The sequence below is a fragment of the Notothenia coriiceps genome, unplaced genomic scaffold, assembly GCF_000735185.1.
Source record: "Notothenia coriiceps isolate Sejong01 unplaced genomic scaffold, NC01 NC01_scaffold00008978, whole genome shotgun sequence".
NCBI lineage: Eukaryota > Metazoa > Chordata > Actinopteri > Perciformes > Nototheniidae > Notothenia > Notothenia coriiceps.
The window spans coordinates 11,636-29,477 of NW_011341679.1; the positions used below are offsets into that span (position 1 = coordinate 11,636).

The 17,842-nt window shown below is 39.9% G+C and overlaps 2 protein-coding genes across 5 annotated transcripts in view; both read left to right on the plus strand.

Moving 5' to 3' along the window:
• Positions 1–5,739: 5,739 nt before the first annotated feature.
• uba3 (ubiquitin-like modifier activating enzyme 3) lies at positions 5,740–11,644 on the plus strand. Of its 4 annotated transcripts, none has more exons than XM_010770599.1 (18): positions 5,766–5,818; positions 5,942–5,980; positions 6,724–6,844; positions 6,937–7,017; positions 7,109–7,191; positions 7,307–7,387; positions 8,081–8,124; positions 8,509–8,573; positions 8,707–8,862; positions 8,953–9,055; positions 9,197–9,310; positions 9,993–10,046; positions 10,203–10,239; positions 10,339–10,420; positions 10,518–10,618; positions 10,730–10,793; positions 10,912–10,966; positions 11,086–11,644. In XM_010770599.1, the coding sequence occupies exons 1-18, from the start codon at positions 5,799–5,801 to the stop codon at positions 11,172–11,174; spliced, it is 1,389 nt and encodes a 462-aa protein (XP_010768901.1). In that variant the 5' UTR covers positions 5,766–5,798; the 3' UTR covers positions 11,175–11,644. The 4 variants fall into 4 exon arrangements, with proteins under 4 accessions (XP_010768902.1, XP_010768901.1, XP_010768899.1 ...); XM_010770597.1 differs by having other exon boundaries at positions 5,784–5,818; positions 5,942–5,995; XM_010770600.1 differs by lacking the exon at positions 5,942–5,980 and having other exon boundaries at positions 5,740–5,818.
• Positions 11,645–12,782: 1,138 nt separating this feature from the next.
• tmf1 (TATA element modulatory factor 1) overlaps positions 12,783–17,842 on the plus strand; it is a 7,739-nt gene continuing 2,679 nt past the window's right edge. Inside the window, exons 1-5 of the mRNA XM_010770601.1 lie at positions 12,783–13,412; positions 13,812–15,214; positions 16,180–16,283; positions 16,532–16,658; positions 16,777–16,882. Coding sequence (XP_010768903.1) covers positions 13,280–13,412; positions 13,812–15,214; positions 16,180–16,283; positions 16,532–16,658; positions 16,777–16,882 — 1,873 coding nt within the window. The 5' untranslated portion in view covers positions 12,783–13,279. The remainder of the gene's footprint in view (positions 13,413–13,811; positions 15,215–16,179; positions 16,284–16,531; positions 16,659–16,776; positions 16,883–17,842) is intronic.

Here is a 17,842-nt window from a genome sequence, read left to right on the forward strand (position 1 = left end):
CCGAGCTTTCAGCCTCTCTCCTCAGTCAAGTGTAGAGGAAGGATATACCCCACTTCCTAACGCTCCACCCTGCCCGTGCTCTGCAGAGGAAAGAGGAGAACATAAAATGCAGGGCTGAGGAAATCCCTGGGGGTTAAACCTTATGGTGGGAACAGCATGGGCAGCGTCTCTATCATAAATCACGGCTGTTTATTTGGTAACTTGTCATGTCTTATGGTGATAGCTCTTCAAGTGGGGTGGTGTGAGTTACATATCCATGGTCATAGTCATTGTCTTACCTACAGTAGAGGACAGTCGGCATGACCCCCAAACAGACAGGAGTACTGGCACTGAAATAGTGTACTGCTGTGGATAGAGGCAGCGGCAACATATATTGAAAGATCTATATCAGTTTAAGTCAATGCTTTATTTCTAATATTTTCATCGTGTTACTCTGCTGTTAGACTGTTGCTGTCGGACTCTCTAAAGCTCTCTTCAATGTTTTGAACATAATACAAACATTTTAGACTCGGGATGCTGGTCAAGATAGTGGTAGACAAGCAACTCTCATGATCTGCAAGGTCATGTAAATTATTTTTACATGACCTTGTCTGAAGACTTTAAAGAAAGCATAGATAACAGCTTCAGTTCCTCGTCGAAACATAGACTGTATAGCTGTCTCCTTCCAAGGTCAAGCAGTGAAAATATTCTAAATATAGAGTACTTCTTGAACTGATATTGATTTATTTCGGTGGCCTTTTTAAAAAAAAACGTGTTATGCTGTTGTTACCGTCAACTGCGACACATTGCTTTGCCTCCATGACAGTTTTGTCTGTTTCTCCAAACCTTTGAAAACTCACAATCCTTTTGAACTGAGTTTAAATAATTGGCTTGGTCGATTTACTTGATTTGATTAAGATCGAGCAAAACTGCCTCAAACTCAAATAAAAAGACATTTCTGAAGCAACGTTTTTTTGATGACAATGAGTAATGAGTCATTGCCTTACTTTGTCACACCAAAATTAGATGGATCAATGTGAGGTTTGAAGTTTTGATGGAAAAGGAAAATCACATTCCCTTCGCCTAAGACTCTGTCAGAGCAAGAGTGAAAAATTGACCGTCGGGTTATTGTCGCTCTTAGTTTTGCCTCGAGTGGCGCTTGGGCTGACCATCGGGGTATTCGCCCTGACAAAGTGCTACTGACTAATGTAGCCTACTTCTGTATTGTATTTCCGATGTACACACTACTTTAGGTAACCATGGATAAAACACACCACACGTTTTAGAGAAAGGCAGCTTCCTTTTTGATATATTGTCTCTGTCAAGTTGGACATCCTTCTTGATGAAAAATCGGAGCCTTTAAGTATCTGTTGTTTGCCACTTAATCCCTAGGTGTGTTTCTCTCCTGTGAGGAAATTCTTGGGTGACTGCTGACAGACTGGATGTTGTCTTTACACCACACAATGTCCCTTTTTAGCAAGGAAGGGACAATAGTGATGGAGGAACAGTAGGAATGGCAGAGCAGGAAGCATGCTGAGGAGGACAGGAAATAGGAAGCGAAAGCCGGAATAAACGCTGTTGAAATAGCCGAAGGGAAATTTCCGTTCCACTGTCTTATGATTCTCCTGCAAGTAATTCCTCTGCTGTCCTTAAAAGACACAGAGAGCGAGCCTCTCCCAGAGATGAAAGATCTGATAAGAGAAATGTATCATGGTTGATATTAACACTACGCTGATACAATCACTAAGGGGAGGGTTTGTGCAAATGTTTGTCTTGTGAGTCCTGAGCACTATGTAAAGAAGTCTTAGCGCTAAAAACACATTACTATAATCTCTCCACTTTATGAGACTATACCGACAATCTGGTTCTGGATAATTTTGTAATGAAATTTAACATAATAAATTAGGGTCAGAGGATGAAATGACTGTCCCTTGTAGCTGGTGCTAGCGAGTTAGCTTACGTAGCTTAGCACAAAGACTGGAAACCAGGAATAAGCTAACCTGACTCTGTCTAAAGGTACAAATATCTGCCAACCACAAACTAAAGAGATATTGAATCTTGTTTGATAGATTAGGATTCCCAATGCTTCCAGTATTTGTGCAAAGAAAGGTTACTTACAGACTGGCTGTAGCTTCATATTTCCGGTAGACATTAGAGAAGAAACCTTTTCAAATTACTTCTAGCAAGAAAGCAAATAAGCACAATTCCAAAAATGCAACACAATTACCTTAATTTCGACAAAGATGGTGGAAATTAAACCAGACCACCAGCTTTTGCACAAGGATTGAACAATTCAAGGATCATTTCTTGTTATCCTGCAACAAAGGGCTGCACAACAGAAATGCAGTACTAGCTTAGACGATTATGCTACACACGAAGGTCTATGGCATAATTTGAATTTGCAAAGTTGACCTACAGTAAGATGACATGATGTGACTGGAGTGTATTGCTTTTTTTCTTACACTTTTCCCCCTGCATGCATCCATGTCTATCTTTCTGTCTCACCGCAGAAACTGAGTAGAGATATCAGGACTTGACATACACCAGTCAGTACAAATGTTGTGTGCATTTTTCATTCTCATTGTCTTTAGGCACAAGTGTATGTGTATAACTGTAGGTTAGGGTCAGATTTAACCTTCAGTGCAGTAGCTGCATTTAATACACTGTTTACATTTACATCATCATAATTCTTAGCTTGAAAGTCATCACGTTATCAACACTTTTCTATTCAAATCTTCAACTTTTCCTTAGAAACAATTTGTGCAGCAAGGTCATGGCGAGTCCTCCGCCCCTGCAGGCAGGAAGTGCTGAGCACAAATCGTCTGTGTGGTTCAGCCCATCAAAAAAAAGGAAGAACAAAGTGCAAACCAGCAATGACGCTACACCCCTCGCGCTAGGAAGATGGATTTTGTTGTTGAACACCTTAGTGACGTTGCAACAACCCAAAGGGTGCAGCCTCTTCACTTTTTGGGCATGTTATGATGGTGACACTGGCAGTGGAACACAAAGGGTCAGTCATAGTTGCAGCCATACCCGATTAAAACAAATAATGTGTATGCATTGCAAAGATGAAAACAAACAGTATCAGTGGTTGTTTTTGTCTTAAAATTGCCTCTTGTTCAGTAGAAGTTTGGAGACCACTGGTTTTCAACCATGAAACACTGCATGGTTGCATTTTCAAAATGAAAATACAATCTATTCATCAAGCTTCTTTGCATATTAAAGTGATTACATCCCATGCAATTTCAGTTTAAGGTAAACACATCCATCACATATCATATATTTTAATAAATACCTTACGTGCAACTCCTTTCTTATTTTAACAAAAAATTGAGAGCTGAGGGGTGTCTGTTTTTTCTTCCTGGGAATCTATTCAGACACACTTGGGAAGCATTTATATGCACACAAGATAACAGATAACACACAAGTGCATGCACACACGAAATGGGATCATATAGCAAGACAACACTGTTTTGTGGAGTGTATATATGAAGTCTAATTGCGTTGTGAGCAGTGGCGATAAATCACTGGAGTCTTAATGAAAGCACTACAACAGAGAGAGTCATCAATCACTTACTCCAGCACAACACAACACTGGCCTGTAGCGTATCCTTGTCTTCTGGCTGGCAGCCCTGCTCTGGGCCTAACGTGGGACACATCGCTGTGACACATTATCATTAGCACAATCAACACCACTTTGGACGTCCTGACAGAAAGCCATCAAATGGAAAATGGATGTGGAGATACATGGTGCCATAAAGCTGACAAAACAGGATTCCCATGTCGATGCATGCAAAGGTTTTCTGAAAAACTGGAGAGTGAGACGAGGAAAACATCATCTGAAGTTCTTCTTCCCAGCAAGGTGTCACAAGACTGATGGCCTGCTGCGATTGAGCATTTCAAGTAATGGTCTAATTTACCTCTGGACTCTTCAATCGCTGCACGCTGACTGTAGTTGGCTGTGATGGATGGCAAAGAGCCGGGTCACCTCAAAGACGCCGTGTTGACATTCAGAGTGTCCCTGCTTAAGGTGAGGGAATGACAGATGGCATTTCAATTGAAATCTATAAAAATGTGTCACCACGGGAAGATGTTTTGACTTTTGGTCCCCTGTTGCTCGACTTTAAATCCAGTCTGCATTCAATGACACATGGTGCTTTAAAGATTGTCAAAATAGGGCTGGAGGCAAAAGCAATAAAGGATGCAACCTGAAGATCTGGCCACAATCATGCCTACTAGAGTGCCCATGGGTAATACTCCCACTGCAACAGTCCTAGTCTATAACATAAACGTTTCTTGCGGGCTTCCATCTTTTTAATGGGGGGGTGAGATTTCATCACTTTTCCCTTCTGTCTAACATGAGAGCATAGCTGAGGTTACATGAAAGAGGACAAGACAGGCAGAACAAATAGAAAGAGAGAGAGAGAGGAGGGCTGAGATGGCAGCCAGTCAGCTATGAAGGGCATGGCCACAGCAGTTATTTTTAGTTATCAGTTTTCGGAGGCTGTCATTCGGAACATCTCATTAAAAATCAGGAAAAAAAAGGCGATGCTCTATCAACCCATTCAAATATTCAAAACTCTGAGAAATAAAAAAACTCCATGTCCTGCTGTGTATGCTCTCCACACAGTATATCGCTATGCACCAGGCTATCACTGCATACCATAATACAGTCTATGGGTGCATACATTAGGCACATCTTTGGTGAACTCTGCAAAAGGTATTCACTTCACTAATAGAGCAGTTGCAAGCAGATGGATTAATTGTGCCTACAGGCACGTCTTTTAAAATGCAAAGAAGCCCATTCAAGGTTTACTAATCATTCTTCAATTAGAGATTAAGCACTTAGATTTATTAGCACAATGGACACAGTGAGATGCCCTCACTAGTAAAGTCGTTAAACTGAATAACAGACCTCAATTTCATGTCTTATTTATGCTAAGTGCTTTGCGCCGCAATTCACAATGAAAGCATCTCAAAGCAATACATCTGTGAAAGTACATTTTTATTCTTTTTAAACAGTTCCTATGTTCAGATATGTGTTTCAAGTCCATGGCGTAATTATTACAAAAGAAGAAGTGCTGTAAAAAACAAAAAAAGGATCTATTCATTAGGTATACTTCGCATCCAGGAAATTAGTTAGTTAATTTCTGCTCTTAAACAGGTTTGTTTAATTAGAAATGAGCCATTTATCTCCCCCTGTCCCTCCTTGGCTGTTAGCTGGTTTTATAGATAATTGCTGAAAGTTATAGGGCTGAACTGAACCTTACAGAGCAGAGCAATTATCAACTAATTACTAGTCAAGTCAATTATTTAACTGGCTTTGCCATATTTAAACCCACCGCACCCATAAGCTACATTGCTACAAACTCCTCTTGTTGGAAAAAGTTCCAAAATGTGGACATCTGTGCTTAATACAGTCTGTAACAATTCACATTTCTGACAGATATTACGTTTTCTATCAGCTATCTACAGTACAGTAGGTGTGCACTGATGTAATGCAGAAACACACAGACAATGAAGGGTAAATGCTGCCGCCTGTTGGATCTGTGCTGTATGTGCAGATTTTATGGTTGACTGTGGACAATGCCGCCTTCATAACTATCGGGGAAATGAAACTGAACTATATCAAAGCTATCTTATATGCGCCTTTATCTTATTTGAGGCCTGGCTGCACGACATAATAACTATGGTGGTCTCAAATGAAAACAAACGCTAAATCATAATTTGTCTTTGTGAATCTTTTATAATTTTTAGCAAGGAGATATTGTGTTTACTACGACTTAATTCGGCCCTTGAAGGCATTCATATAGACAAACATGGCGGACACGGATGAGCCGTAAGTAGCTGCCGAAGAAACGAGCAAGAAACACAGTCATTAACTGCCCGAAAGATGCTTTCAAATCTCATTAACCTACGAAAGCACAGCATGAATGAACCTTCTTTTATTCTCTCTTTTTAGGGAGAAGAAAAGAAGCAGAGTAGTGGAGCTGACTGAGAAGTTAGTGATGAAATGGTAGAAGGTTTGAGGTTACCAGCCAGGAGGAAGGTTAACATTAGCCGAAGAAGCTAATCTCATAGTGGTTTTAAACAGAATATGCTGACTCTAAATTAGGGAAAACATTACTGATTGGTTGTTTGTGAGTAGCTAACACGTCTATACCGTAAAGTTAATGATGGTATATTGCCCCTCTATGCAAAGTAAGAGGTGTTTACTGTACCTTCTCACTGTTGACATGCTAGCTATTCACCTAGCCTAGCTGCCTAGCAATAGAGTGAGACAAGGAAGAGAAACGCCCACATGTTAGTAATACTCAGTTTTTCTAGGACATATATTCATGGGATGGTTAAAAAACAAACAATACACATGTGAGAGCAGACACAGACGTATGGAAAACACCAAAACATTAGCCATTGCTAATATAGCACTCAATATATAGTCTATTGAATGTCTGCAGTTATTGCATGGTCTGCTGTGAACGGTACATAGCACCTTTACTATGTGAAATTCAGTCACAACAATTTAGTAATTGGTTGATTTCTTGTTGTCGCATGATCATGAAATCATTTATTGGGATAAATAGAGTATCTATCTATCTATCTATCTATCTTATCTATCTATCCATCTATCTATCCATCTATCCATCTATCTACCTCAGTAGACTTATCATACAAAGTTTAGTATGTAATTTATCATTAAATACTGCTGAAGATGCATCCTAAATGTGCATATTGTTTCTACAGGATGGTGGTGGATGGAGGCAGCGGACGCTCCTGTGAGTGGGAAGGGCGGTGGAACCACGTCAAAAAGTTTCTGGAAAGATCGGGGCCCTTCACACATCCTGACTTTGAACCCAGCACAGAGGTAAGAGTTACATGCAAGTTTTGTTGTTGTATTTGATCTGTGCTATCAAGCATTGCTCTAATCTATAATTTATTTATCGCCTCACGCAACAGTCAATGCAGTTTTTGTTGGAAACATGCAAAATCCTGGTCATTGGTGCAGGTGGACTGGGATGTGAGCTGCTGAAAGATCTGGTATGATCACCTTTTTATATTTAATTTTTTCAAGAAGGTCTAATTTGTAATTTAATGAATGACTAACACTTTGTTCTTTGTTATTACTCAGGCTTTATCCGGATTTCGCAACATTCATGTTGTCGACATGGACACCATTGATGTGTCCAACTTGAATCGACAGTTCCTCTTCAGGTCAGTTACGTAAAACAAATCTATGTAAACTTTGAACCTGTTTTTTTTTTCCTTTAATGTTATCTGTGAAGCAATCAGATATGTTATTTTAATGTGTGTGCGTTGTGTTGACCAGGCCAAAAGATATAGGTCGACCCAAGGCGGACGTTGCAGCTGATTTCATCAACAGCCGCATACCTGGATGCTGTGTAGTCCCGTATCCTTTTAATTTAACTATTGCAAAATGTAAGATGCTTGATATTAATGCAATTGTTTAAAAACCCAAATCACAATCCATGTGGTCAATTGTGTGTAAAATGGTGCGTGCAGCTCATCCCCATGTCGGAAAACTCAATTTAAGAATGTAGAATAGAAACATCCTTGTTCAGGGTTCTCACGGTCATTAAAAACCTGGGAAAGTCATGGAAATTCAAAATGCTCATTCCAGGCCCTGGAAAAGTTATGGAAAACAATATTTTTCCCAAAGTTTTGGAAAAGTCATGGAAATGTAACTAAAGTTGCATCAAATATAATTTATATTTTATCTAATCGCCGAAATAGTAATACTATAATGTTAATAAATACTGTATCGTATAGTAATGAAACGTAAAATGGCATTTAACTGACGAGGTATTTTGCTGGTGAGAGATTTTAGTTGCTTTAGCGTGTAGAAGCTAGTAAGCCTACTATTGGATTTGTTTTCGATAGGCACAACATGTTTCATATGCAGACCTTATTTTCCTGTTCCATGTTCAAATAAACCATTTTCAGTGGTAGGTAAAGGTCATGGAGAAGTCATGGAAAAGTAATTAAAAATCTTTGGTGAAAAAGTGTATGAACCCTGCTTGTTACATCGGGAAATGAATGGACCATTATGTCCAAACATGGATTCTCCTTAATGCTTGTGCAGACATTTTAAGAAAATCCAAGACTTAGATGAAACCTTCTACAGACGTAAGTATCTATAGACTATTCAGACCCAACTTTCCTAATGTCTGGGTGGAAGGGGTGTAACAATTTAGGCAGTTTATTATTTAGTTTGATGTCGGGCTCACCGTCTGATAAACTCCCATTCACTTTCTGCTAAAAACAAACCACCAATAACCAAGGGAAACACATTAAAGACATTTCAGCTGTTTATAAGATTAGCAACTTGCTTGTTTTTCTGAACTTCTCCTCAGTACGTCTCACATAGTCACTGATAAGATTTAAATGACACTGTGTCATATTTTTCTATCGCTATAGTGCATACAATGCTTTAAGTTTGTGCATCCTGACATTTTGTCAATATCAGATATGTGTTCAAATGTATTTATTCATATTCCTGTTATCATCTAGAATTCCATATAATTGTCTGTGGCCTGGACTCTATACTTGCCAGGAGGTGGATGAATGGTATGCTGGTGAGTTCTCCCTCTTCACTGCAATCTTTGTCACAGTCCTTTTTATTCTCTACTCTTATCTTCAATGCTTACATTTACAATTGTAAAGATGTACAATGTTCTGGAATAAATCTCTCCGTGTCTCTTTCTGCAGCTGTCTTTGCTGGCGTATGATGATGGCGTCTTAGACCCAAGCTCCATCATTCCTCTCATTGATGGTGGGACTGAAGGCTTTAAAGGAAACGCCAGAGTCATTCTCCCGGGCATGAGCGCCTGCATCGACTGTACCCTTGAACTTTACCCTCCTCAGGTGAGGTAGCATTTAAAAAAACAACCACGACTTAGTTTTACAGAAGCAGTTAATCTCCAGTTTGTTGCTAAAATGTACTTGTCTTTGTAGATCAACTTCCCCATGTGCACAATCGCCTCCATGCCTCGTTTGCCAGAACATTGCGTTGAGTATGTCCGCATGCTGCAGTGGCCCAAAGAGACACCCTTTGGAGGTAAGAATCAAACCACAGTTGTTATTTCGGTTGAATTCTGTTTTTAATTTGAACAACGATCATTAAGTAGCCCCATGACCCCATGACCTTTACAAACAAGGTTAACTTAAGTTCTTCTTTATATGTGTGTGTGTGGATTAGATGGTGTGGTCCTGGATGGGGACGACCCAGAGCACATCCAGTGGGTGTACCAGAGATCCCTAGAGAGGGCAGCAGAGTTCAAAATCACAGGAGTCACATACAGACTAACACAGGGTAAGCACTCAGGGCTCCTCTGTCTGTCACCACCAGAACATGTTGCTTTGTCTTGCAGCTGGGAGACAGTCAGAATCAGAATACCTTTATTAGTCCCACAGAGGGGACATTTGCAGCGTTACAGCAGGAAAGAGCCACAGACAGCTTAGTGTTGCATATCTTACATGCGTTAAAAAAAGTACTAAGTTATAATATAATAAACAATATGCTAAAAAAGAAAAAGAAAAAAAAATAAGTTACATAATTTTCAAAAATACAGATCAAAAACAAATCAAATCTACAAATCAAATCCTGTAGCAGTTCTTAGGATTTAGCAGCCCGGTATATATTACAGTTATTAAAGATGGCATATGTATATAAAGTATATATTGCACATATTGGTTTGACGGTATTTAACAGCAGCAAGTTACAGAATTTACAAAATACAAGATACATACCTTGTAACAGTGACAAGGGTTTAGCAGCCAGGTATAAATTACACAGTTATAAAGTACCAAAGTAAATATAATATAACACAGCTAAATTATTTTTGGGAGTTTGATACATTAGTTTGTGACTGTAAAACAGAATGTCCTCTCTTTTAAAGACAAGACAATACATTGCATGTTTTAAATGTGTTTTTTACTGTCTATTTTTAGCAGTAAGTACAACATATTTCCAATGTCCTTATTAAATGTTGCAGGTGTTGTGAAGAGGATAATTCCAGCTGTAGCGTCTACAAATGCTGTCATAGCTGGTAAGTAGCAAGACATAATAAAAGTGAAGGCATGTCAGTAGAGAGCTGTTAGGAAAGTAAGCCCTGTCATACAAAAGATTCATTATTTTCAAACTGTACTGAATAAACTGTGTACCCGGACCTAACTGTTTTATTTCCCTGACTTGTTTTTACCAGCTGCTTGCGCAACTGAGGTTTTCAAATTAGCAACAAGGTGAGTTTGCAGGTTCTGCTTGCACACACATGCACACAGTAAAGATCTGTTCAAACAACCCACGACTTTTCCTCATGATATTATCTTTTGCGTCTGCAGTGCCTATATACCTCTCAATAACTACATGGTCTTCAATGATGTTGACGGCCTATACACCTACACTTTTGAAGCAGAACGAAAGGTTTGTCCTTGAGTTTCACCTGCCAGCTCAAGTTTGCTACGATTATAAAGTCTCCTCTTTTTGTAACACACACGTTTATGTTCTTCTTCTGATTCAGGAAGACTGTTCAGCCTGCAGCCAAGTACCTCTGGACTTGCACTTTTCTCCAACTTCAAAACTCCAGGAGTTGTTGGACTTCCTGACTGAAAGTGCCTCCCTGTAAGTGAAGCTGCCTTATTGTGTTTTATTACTGCCCTGTACCATCCTAAATGAAGTTCTGCTTATGGTTATATTTTCTTATTGTCTTTAACAACAATATATGTATTTCAGACAAATGAAATCCCCTGCTATAACCGCAACAGTGGAAGGAAAGAACAAAACATTATATTTACAGGTAATTAACCTTTGTACACTGTTTTGTGTTTGCTGTGTATTTGAGTCGAATGCCTCCTGGCTCAATTAGGTATTTATGCAAATGTTGGTTTAAGCCTAATTTGTATTTTGTTTTACAGTCTGTCGCTTCAATCGAACAGAGGACGCGGCCAAATCTATCCAAAACCCTCAAGGGTGAGATGTTTTGTTTACTCAATATGTTTCCTAGGAACGGCTATGCCCACACTCTGAATAAGGGAAACTGAGATTGTGAATATGCTGACTCACTGTTTATATGAACATGTTTTTTCTAGATCTGGGGCTGAGTGACGGACAGGAGCTGGCAGTAGCTGATGTCACCACACCTCAGACCATGTTGTTCAGACTAAGCTTTACCTCATAGGATGAATTCAAGCGCTTCCACAGCCAGTTGATGTCATTCTGGTTTCTTGGCCAACTGTGACTTGATGCAGAATATTTAAAAACGGCCTAAAAACTAGAACAGTTTACCGTGTAATCGTTCACGTTGTAAATGAGCTTAGCTAATTTCATTGTTTTAATGTACTTATTGACTTTATGTCTTGCACTGTAAAGCCAAAATCATACTTCATACCTTGTCATCTTTTGGTGATACATTGTCTGCAGACGTTGGGGATTTCTGCATTCATGTGCTATCTGCACTACAAACATGCAAACAAAGAGACAAGAATAAGTCACTTTGGCAAATATGAATCTGTACATGTTCTGGTTTCCAATATTTTGATTATTTATTTATTCCAAAACTGTTTTTTTTGTAGCAGTACCCACTGAAGTGGTAATCATCAGATACAGATAATGATGTGTGAACTGGAATAAAAATCTGTTTCTTACAAAGTTTCTGTTTCTTTATCTTCTTTATGAGAATAATTTACTCAGGAAGTTTAGTGTGTGATTTCTAGGCCTTACTAGAACCAGTTTTAGAATCAGATTAAAAACAATATTCTCTAGGTTTCGGCTATTTCTAATGTCTCGAGTGCACACGACAGAACTGCTTCAGCTGAATTTGAATCTTAATAGATTTGGTTTGACTGCTTTCTGATGGTTTTGCCTGAATTTAGGGTGTTTTCTCAGATGCAAGCTGTTTTTAAGGGTTTTTAAAGACATGACCAAAAGTTGACTCGACTGATTTGCGGTTTTGCGTTTGAGCCCTTTGTTTGCTGTGTGGCAAAGACTAACAAGGATTTGGATTACAAGTTTCCATGTGTCAATATGGAGGGATCATTTGTTTTTAAGCTTAAACATCCTAAATAGTAAAAACTATATATATCAAACAAATATTGAGCTAATACAATCTATGTATTTCTAAGTACTGTAAGGGGAAGGTTAAATATATGAAATAGTTAAACATTCATAGTTCAGAACATACTCTGTCTTTCCCCCAGAATATCACCTACAGCAAGAAATGAACACTGACAACAAGTGACCTTCATGGAAGTATGAAGAGGTGACCCTAAAACTAAACTGAAATTATATAGGCACATCACAGGGATTATTCCACTTCAAATGTCCTCTGGCTTGCAGCTTTATCAGCAAATTTCACATCAGAATCAGAATTCCTTTGTTAGTCCCTCAGCAGGGAAATGCACAGTGTTACAGCTAAAGTGCCATAGCAGGTAAAAAAGGCAGACAATAAAAGAGTAAGCTAACATGTTAAATACAGAGAAAAAGCACACATTAGTAATACAATTGATTGAACCTATTCAAGTTTTGAGATATTATACAAATTATTTTATTACACCTAAAAATGTTTTGCACAGAAGAGATGCCAACAAAGAGTATTGCACATTGCAAGTTTATTGCAGAATATGTCAACTATATTGTTTATTATTTAAATGACTTAAATTAAGTCCTGGCAGATTCTAACCATTGGCGAGACATCTGTTTTTCTGTTTGCATGTTACATATTATTATATTACATCCTTTGCTTCTTCCGCTCTGCAGAGTAGACTAGTCAGACCATGACGTCAGGCTGCTACGTGGAAAGGAAGTAGCGAGCATGCTAATGCTAATGTGGCTACAAGTTGAGGACGACCAAAACAAACGATGAAGGCGGAGCAAAGGAGCCGAAAACAGCTTGGATTAGGCATGGAACTGCGTTTGCTTTGATCGTGGTGGTAGAGTTTATGCAGGGTATTAGAGGTACCTGTATGTCTAGTTTAGAAATCATGCGATTATGAATGCCAGCTGACGAGTTTGCGAGCTGTAACTGTATGTGGGATTGATGTTTCCTCTGTACACAAACGCTATGCTTTGGCTAACTAGCTAAGTGGTAGCTAGATGTCAACAAAGCTTATCCCGGAAAAACACAATTTGAAATAGCGAAATAGTGTTTTCACTAGGTTGTCGTAGATTTCGAGAAATGCAGAGATAGTTAAAGGGACTGTTGTTTATGTGCTAACGCCAATCCCCCTTTAAGATCCGTGTTACAGTTCCTGGAGTTACTGATTGCTAGCTAGCCAAACAGTCAGCATGAGTTGGTTCAACTCCTCTCTGTCCAGCTTCGCTAAACAAGCTTTAACAACAGCTCAGAAGTCAATCGACCGAGTTCTGGACATCAAAGAGGAGGACCAGTGGGGTGACACAGTTGTCATGCCCTATGATGGTGAGTAGTGTCACATGGGGAGGTAAAAGCTAATGTTGTCACATGCACATTTGGAATTTCTGAAAGAAAAGCTCATTTTTATACAAAGCTACTCTTGTGATATCTGCACAGCTTTCCACTTTTTCATAACAAAACTGCACCTATATTATTTTATTATGAGTATTTTCACATTACACTTAAACTCTACATAGTTTTTGGTATTTCTATTATCTATACATATTATTGTTAATATTTCTCTATATGTTATTGTTATAATCGTCATTTTCTTTTAAATGTATGTTCTTTAAATGTGTTTACGTATGCACCATATAGACCAAGGCAAATTCCCCGCATGTGTAAACCAACCTGGCAATAAACCTGTTTCTGATTCTAAAACTGGAACAACTTCATTTCTGACAGATGTAACAATGCCTGGAAAGCTGTCACTGAGTGGAGGATGGGGAATGACACCGTGGGAGGCGCCCCCTGAAGAGAGGCCCATCACTCCTCCTCCTTCCTCTGAGGCCATCACCACTCCTGTCACCCGCACAGTTGTGGATGAATCGGAAAACTTTTTCACTACCTTTTTGCCACCCGGAGACGTCCAAGGCGTCACCATCTCCCAGGTAGTGTCCGTACCACCTACTAAGTCGCAAAGGCGGCCTCAGGAGAAGGAAAAGAAAAGCAGGGAGACTGTGGCACATGAAGAAGAGAATTCAGCACCTGCGGACGAGACCCTGGAGTATCAGACGGATGATGAAGGCTTGATAGTTGATCTGGATTCCTCAGCAGAATCCCCTTATTCAGACACTATCCTCCTGCAGCCGGTTTCTCCTGCTCCTTCTCTCAGCGATCTTCCTGACAGCGAAATGAGCGATTTACAAACAGATATCAGCTCTGCAGTTTCTGTAGACTCCACACCAGAGCCGTCACAGCCTCCATCCGATCTCCAGGTGGAGCAGGATACCACAGATTCCTGTCAACCCGCTGCTGTCACTTCTGAACTTAAGAGCTCTACTCCCCCTGATCCTTCGCCCTCTCCGCCCTCTAAGGAAGTACTCATAGAGAATAAAGACTCAAAGGTGGAGGACCGTCAAAGCGATACCCCCTCTCCTCCGGTCAGCGCTTTCTCCTCGGGAACCTCCACCACCAGTGACATTGAAGTGCTTGACCACGAGTCAGTGTTGAGTGAGAGCTCAGCCAGCTCCAGACAAGAAACAGGGGAGGGCAAGGCCGACCTTCATCTGATGCAGGGCTCCTTTCAGCTTCTCACGGCCTCCACCTGTGGAGATTTCCCCCATCTGGAGGACTACTCCAAACTCACAGAGAGCTGCGGCTCCTCCTCGGACGCGTTCGAGCGCATAGATTCATTCAGTGTTCAGTCGTTGGACAGCCGGAGTGTCAGCGAGGTTAACTCGGACGATGACATCCCCGGCAGTCGGACGCTAGCGTCTGTCACCACGGGCTCTCCTCCTTTGACAGTGTCATCAGCTGTGTGTCAGAAGCAGGAAGATGGAGAGGAGGAGAATTTAGGGCAGGAGGAAAGGGAGGAGGATGAGGAGGAGGAGGAGGAGGAGGAAGAAGAGGAAGAGGGCTATACAGACACAATGAGGGAGCAGTCGCTGGATGAGATGGAGGAGAGTGGCCGGAGTGCGACGCCTGTTAATAGTGATCAGCCTGAAGAGTTGATGGAGCAGGAGCAGTACTCTGAGGCGAATGTCACTCTGTCTGATCCCGCCTCCAACGCTGACGAACAGATCGCTCCACCAATCACTGCAGAGATGAAAAGTGTCTCCCCAGTTCAGATTTTGGAGCTTCAAAAGGTAGCAGTTATTAAATATTGTATGTATTTATGTTACAAAGTGCATATAGCTGAGTTTATTGTTCAACTTGCTAGTCATACATTAGTTGCGTATATGGTACATTATTATTAAACTACTCTGAAAGTCATGTGTAAAGTATACATGTAAGTTTATCCTTTCAAAAAAGGAATACTTCACTTACAAAATGACCATTTGTTACTCAATGAATCGACCTATATTATCTTGAAATCTTGCAGAACATGTTGTTTTTCTCATAGCTTCCATGGTGACCAAACAATTCAATAATGTCCTCCACAGTCCTAGGCAGTAGTATGGCCAAGTTTAACAACAGCAAAACGATATTAAAACATCTTCTCACCAACTATCAAACAACTCTTCCAGTATATCCAGGTCTCATTGATCCAGTTGCATAATCACTACTTCCCAAACACATGCATTTTGGCTTAAACCTTACTACTTAAAACACTCAATTATAAACAGGCTTTCATCAAGAATACATTTTCGTCAACTATTCAAGTTAACACCGGGTGAGTTGTTGATATTCAAATGTTTATTTTATGTGTGAAGTCTTCCTTTAAACCAACTCAGTTCTTTGGATAGACTTCCAAAGAATGCATAATAGAAGCACATAGCTACGTGAAGGTCATGTCACATTTCCATATCATCTTTTTAACTCGTCCCATTGTGTGTTATCTAGAGCAAGACTTTGTGTTTCTCCTGTCTAATAGCTTTCACTTCAATTTTGCCAACTTGTTTAAAAAAGTGTTTTTTAAAATACCTGCCAATATCCTTTCAGAAATGTCCTATGGTCAAATATAAGTTCTCCTAGTACTATCTGTTATACTAATTTAAGAAGGTAACCTTAAGCTCTACCACACTCGTTTTTAAAATGAGTAAGTTGTATTTTAACAGGATTGTCTGTGCGAATGTTGTTGTAAAGACAAAATGTTGTGGACATGTTGTAGGTGATTGATGATCTGTCAGGCCGCCTGGAGAAGAGAGAGTCTCAGCTTCTGGTTGTCAGCAAGGACAAGGCCACGCTGGAGGAGCAGTGTGACAACCTCAAAGAGTGAGTGTATGGCACACACACACCTGCTGCACAATGATCATGATAAGGAAGCTATTTTTACCAAAGGATAAATGTTCCGGCTCATGTGTTGTTTCTATGAAAATACAATGGTTTAGTGTTTTCGATTGGCAACATGATCTTTAAATGCTCTAACTACTTGTGCAGAGTTTTAAAAGCTGTCTTGGCTTAAGGCTGTATGGATTTTGACACTAAGCTATCTTCAACTAATGAGTGTGTTCATCCTGCAGTGAAGTGATAAGCCTGAAGGAGGATAGCTCCACAGTTCAGTCCCTGAAGGATGAGTTCACTCAGCGTATAGCGGACACAGAGAGGAAGGCTCAGCTGGCCTGCAAGGAGAGAGACATAGCCAAGAAGGTACATCACATCCGAGTCATCTGAGGCTCTACACCACACAAATAAGGCTACAAAAGCAAAACAATTTGTACAACTAACAAATCTTTATCTTCTTTGTGTTCATTTTTCTATGCCACAGGAAATAAAGGGCTTGCGAGACGAGCTTTCTACAAGACTTCACTCCAGCGACACACTGGAGATCATCAGAGAGAAGGAAGAGCAGATCAGAGGCCTGCTGGAAGAAGGTCATTTTTTATTTATGAAGGCTATAATTGTTCTCCTTCACAAGCCCACACAATTAAACCTATACAGTCAAGGCCCTTTTAACATGTAGCCAGTTGTATAATTGGTGCCAAAGCTGCTTTAACTTGATTTACCTAAAGAGAAGTTACCCAAGTTTCACACAAAAGGCCATTGAATAAAGAGTAGGCATGATGCAGGGTTGTGGCCTATAAATATAAGACTGGTCATTTACCACCAGGATACACATGTGAAGAGATAAGCTGTCCCTCAATAACTGGAGAGCCAACATGTGTCAGTTATCTAATAACAGTGTGAAGATTTGCAAGCTAGATATCCCTCATCATCTTGTAAAAAAAGTTTTAAGACGGCATCAATACCAGAGAAACTTGTCTGTTATATTTGACTATTCAGGGTGTCCGCGGGGTCTTAAAAAGTATTAAAAGTTGATAAATCAATTTCGCGAAAATGAAGGCTATTAAGTATTGAACAGCATTTTCCAAGGTATTACATTGTGTAGCTTGTTTTCAATAAGTATATAAATTGTCCAAAGAGGTTGTATTCTACAGTGTGCCTGAATGTAATCATTGCGTAGGTGTGTAGTGTGATTCTGTGTAGTTTATTTATGGCATCCCGTTGGATTTGACGTCATCTGAACAGGACATCGCACGCTCACTGCTTGATACCGCGCGAAGGTCCGTTTACGCCGGTTGTTAAACAACATCGTTATGGGGAAATGCAAGTTAGCGTCCAAATGGTTGGAAGATAAGGAGGAAAGACAATCAATACTGTATATAGTCAATGTGAGGTAAAGTGTGTCGCCAATGTAACCGGTTAAAACTCAAAACGGTGATGAGGTCTTAAAATGTATGGAAAGGGTCTTAAAAAAGGTCTTCAAAGGTATTACATTTGACTTCAGGATTCCTGCATATACCCTGGATAAAAAGAAAAGACTGCCTGAGATG

What these genes read in the sequence shown, in the direction of transcription:
- uba3 (XM_010770597.1), top strand. Translation starts at nt 5,799, where the DNA reads ATGGCGGACACGGATGAGCC. An exon ending in ATGGCGGACACGGATGAGCC is followed by an intron (nt 5,819 to 5,941) that starts GTAAGTAGCTGC and finishes CTCTCTTTTTAG; the next exon opens with GGAGAAGAAAAGAAGCAGAG. An exon ending in TTGAACTTTACCCTCCTCAG is followed by an intron (nt 8,863 to 8,952) that starts GTGAGGTAGCAT and finishes TTGTCTTTGTAG; the next exon opens with ATCAACTTCCCCATGTGCAC.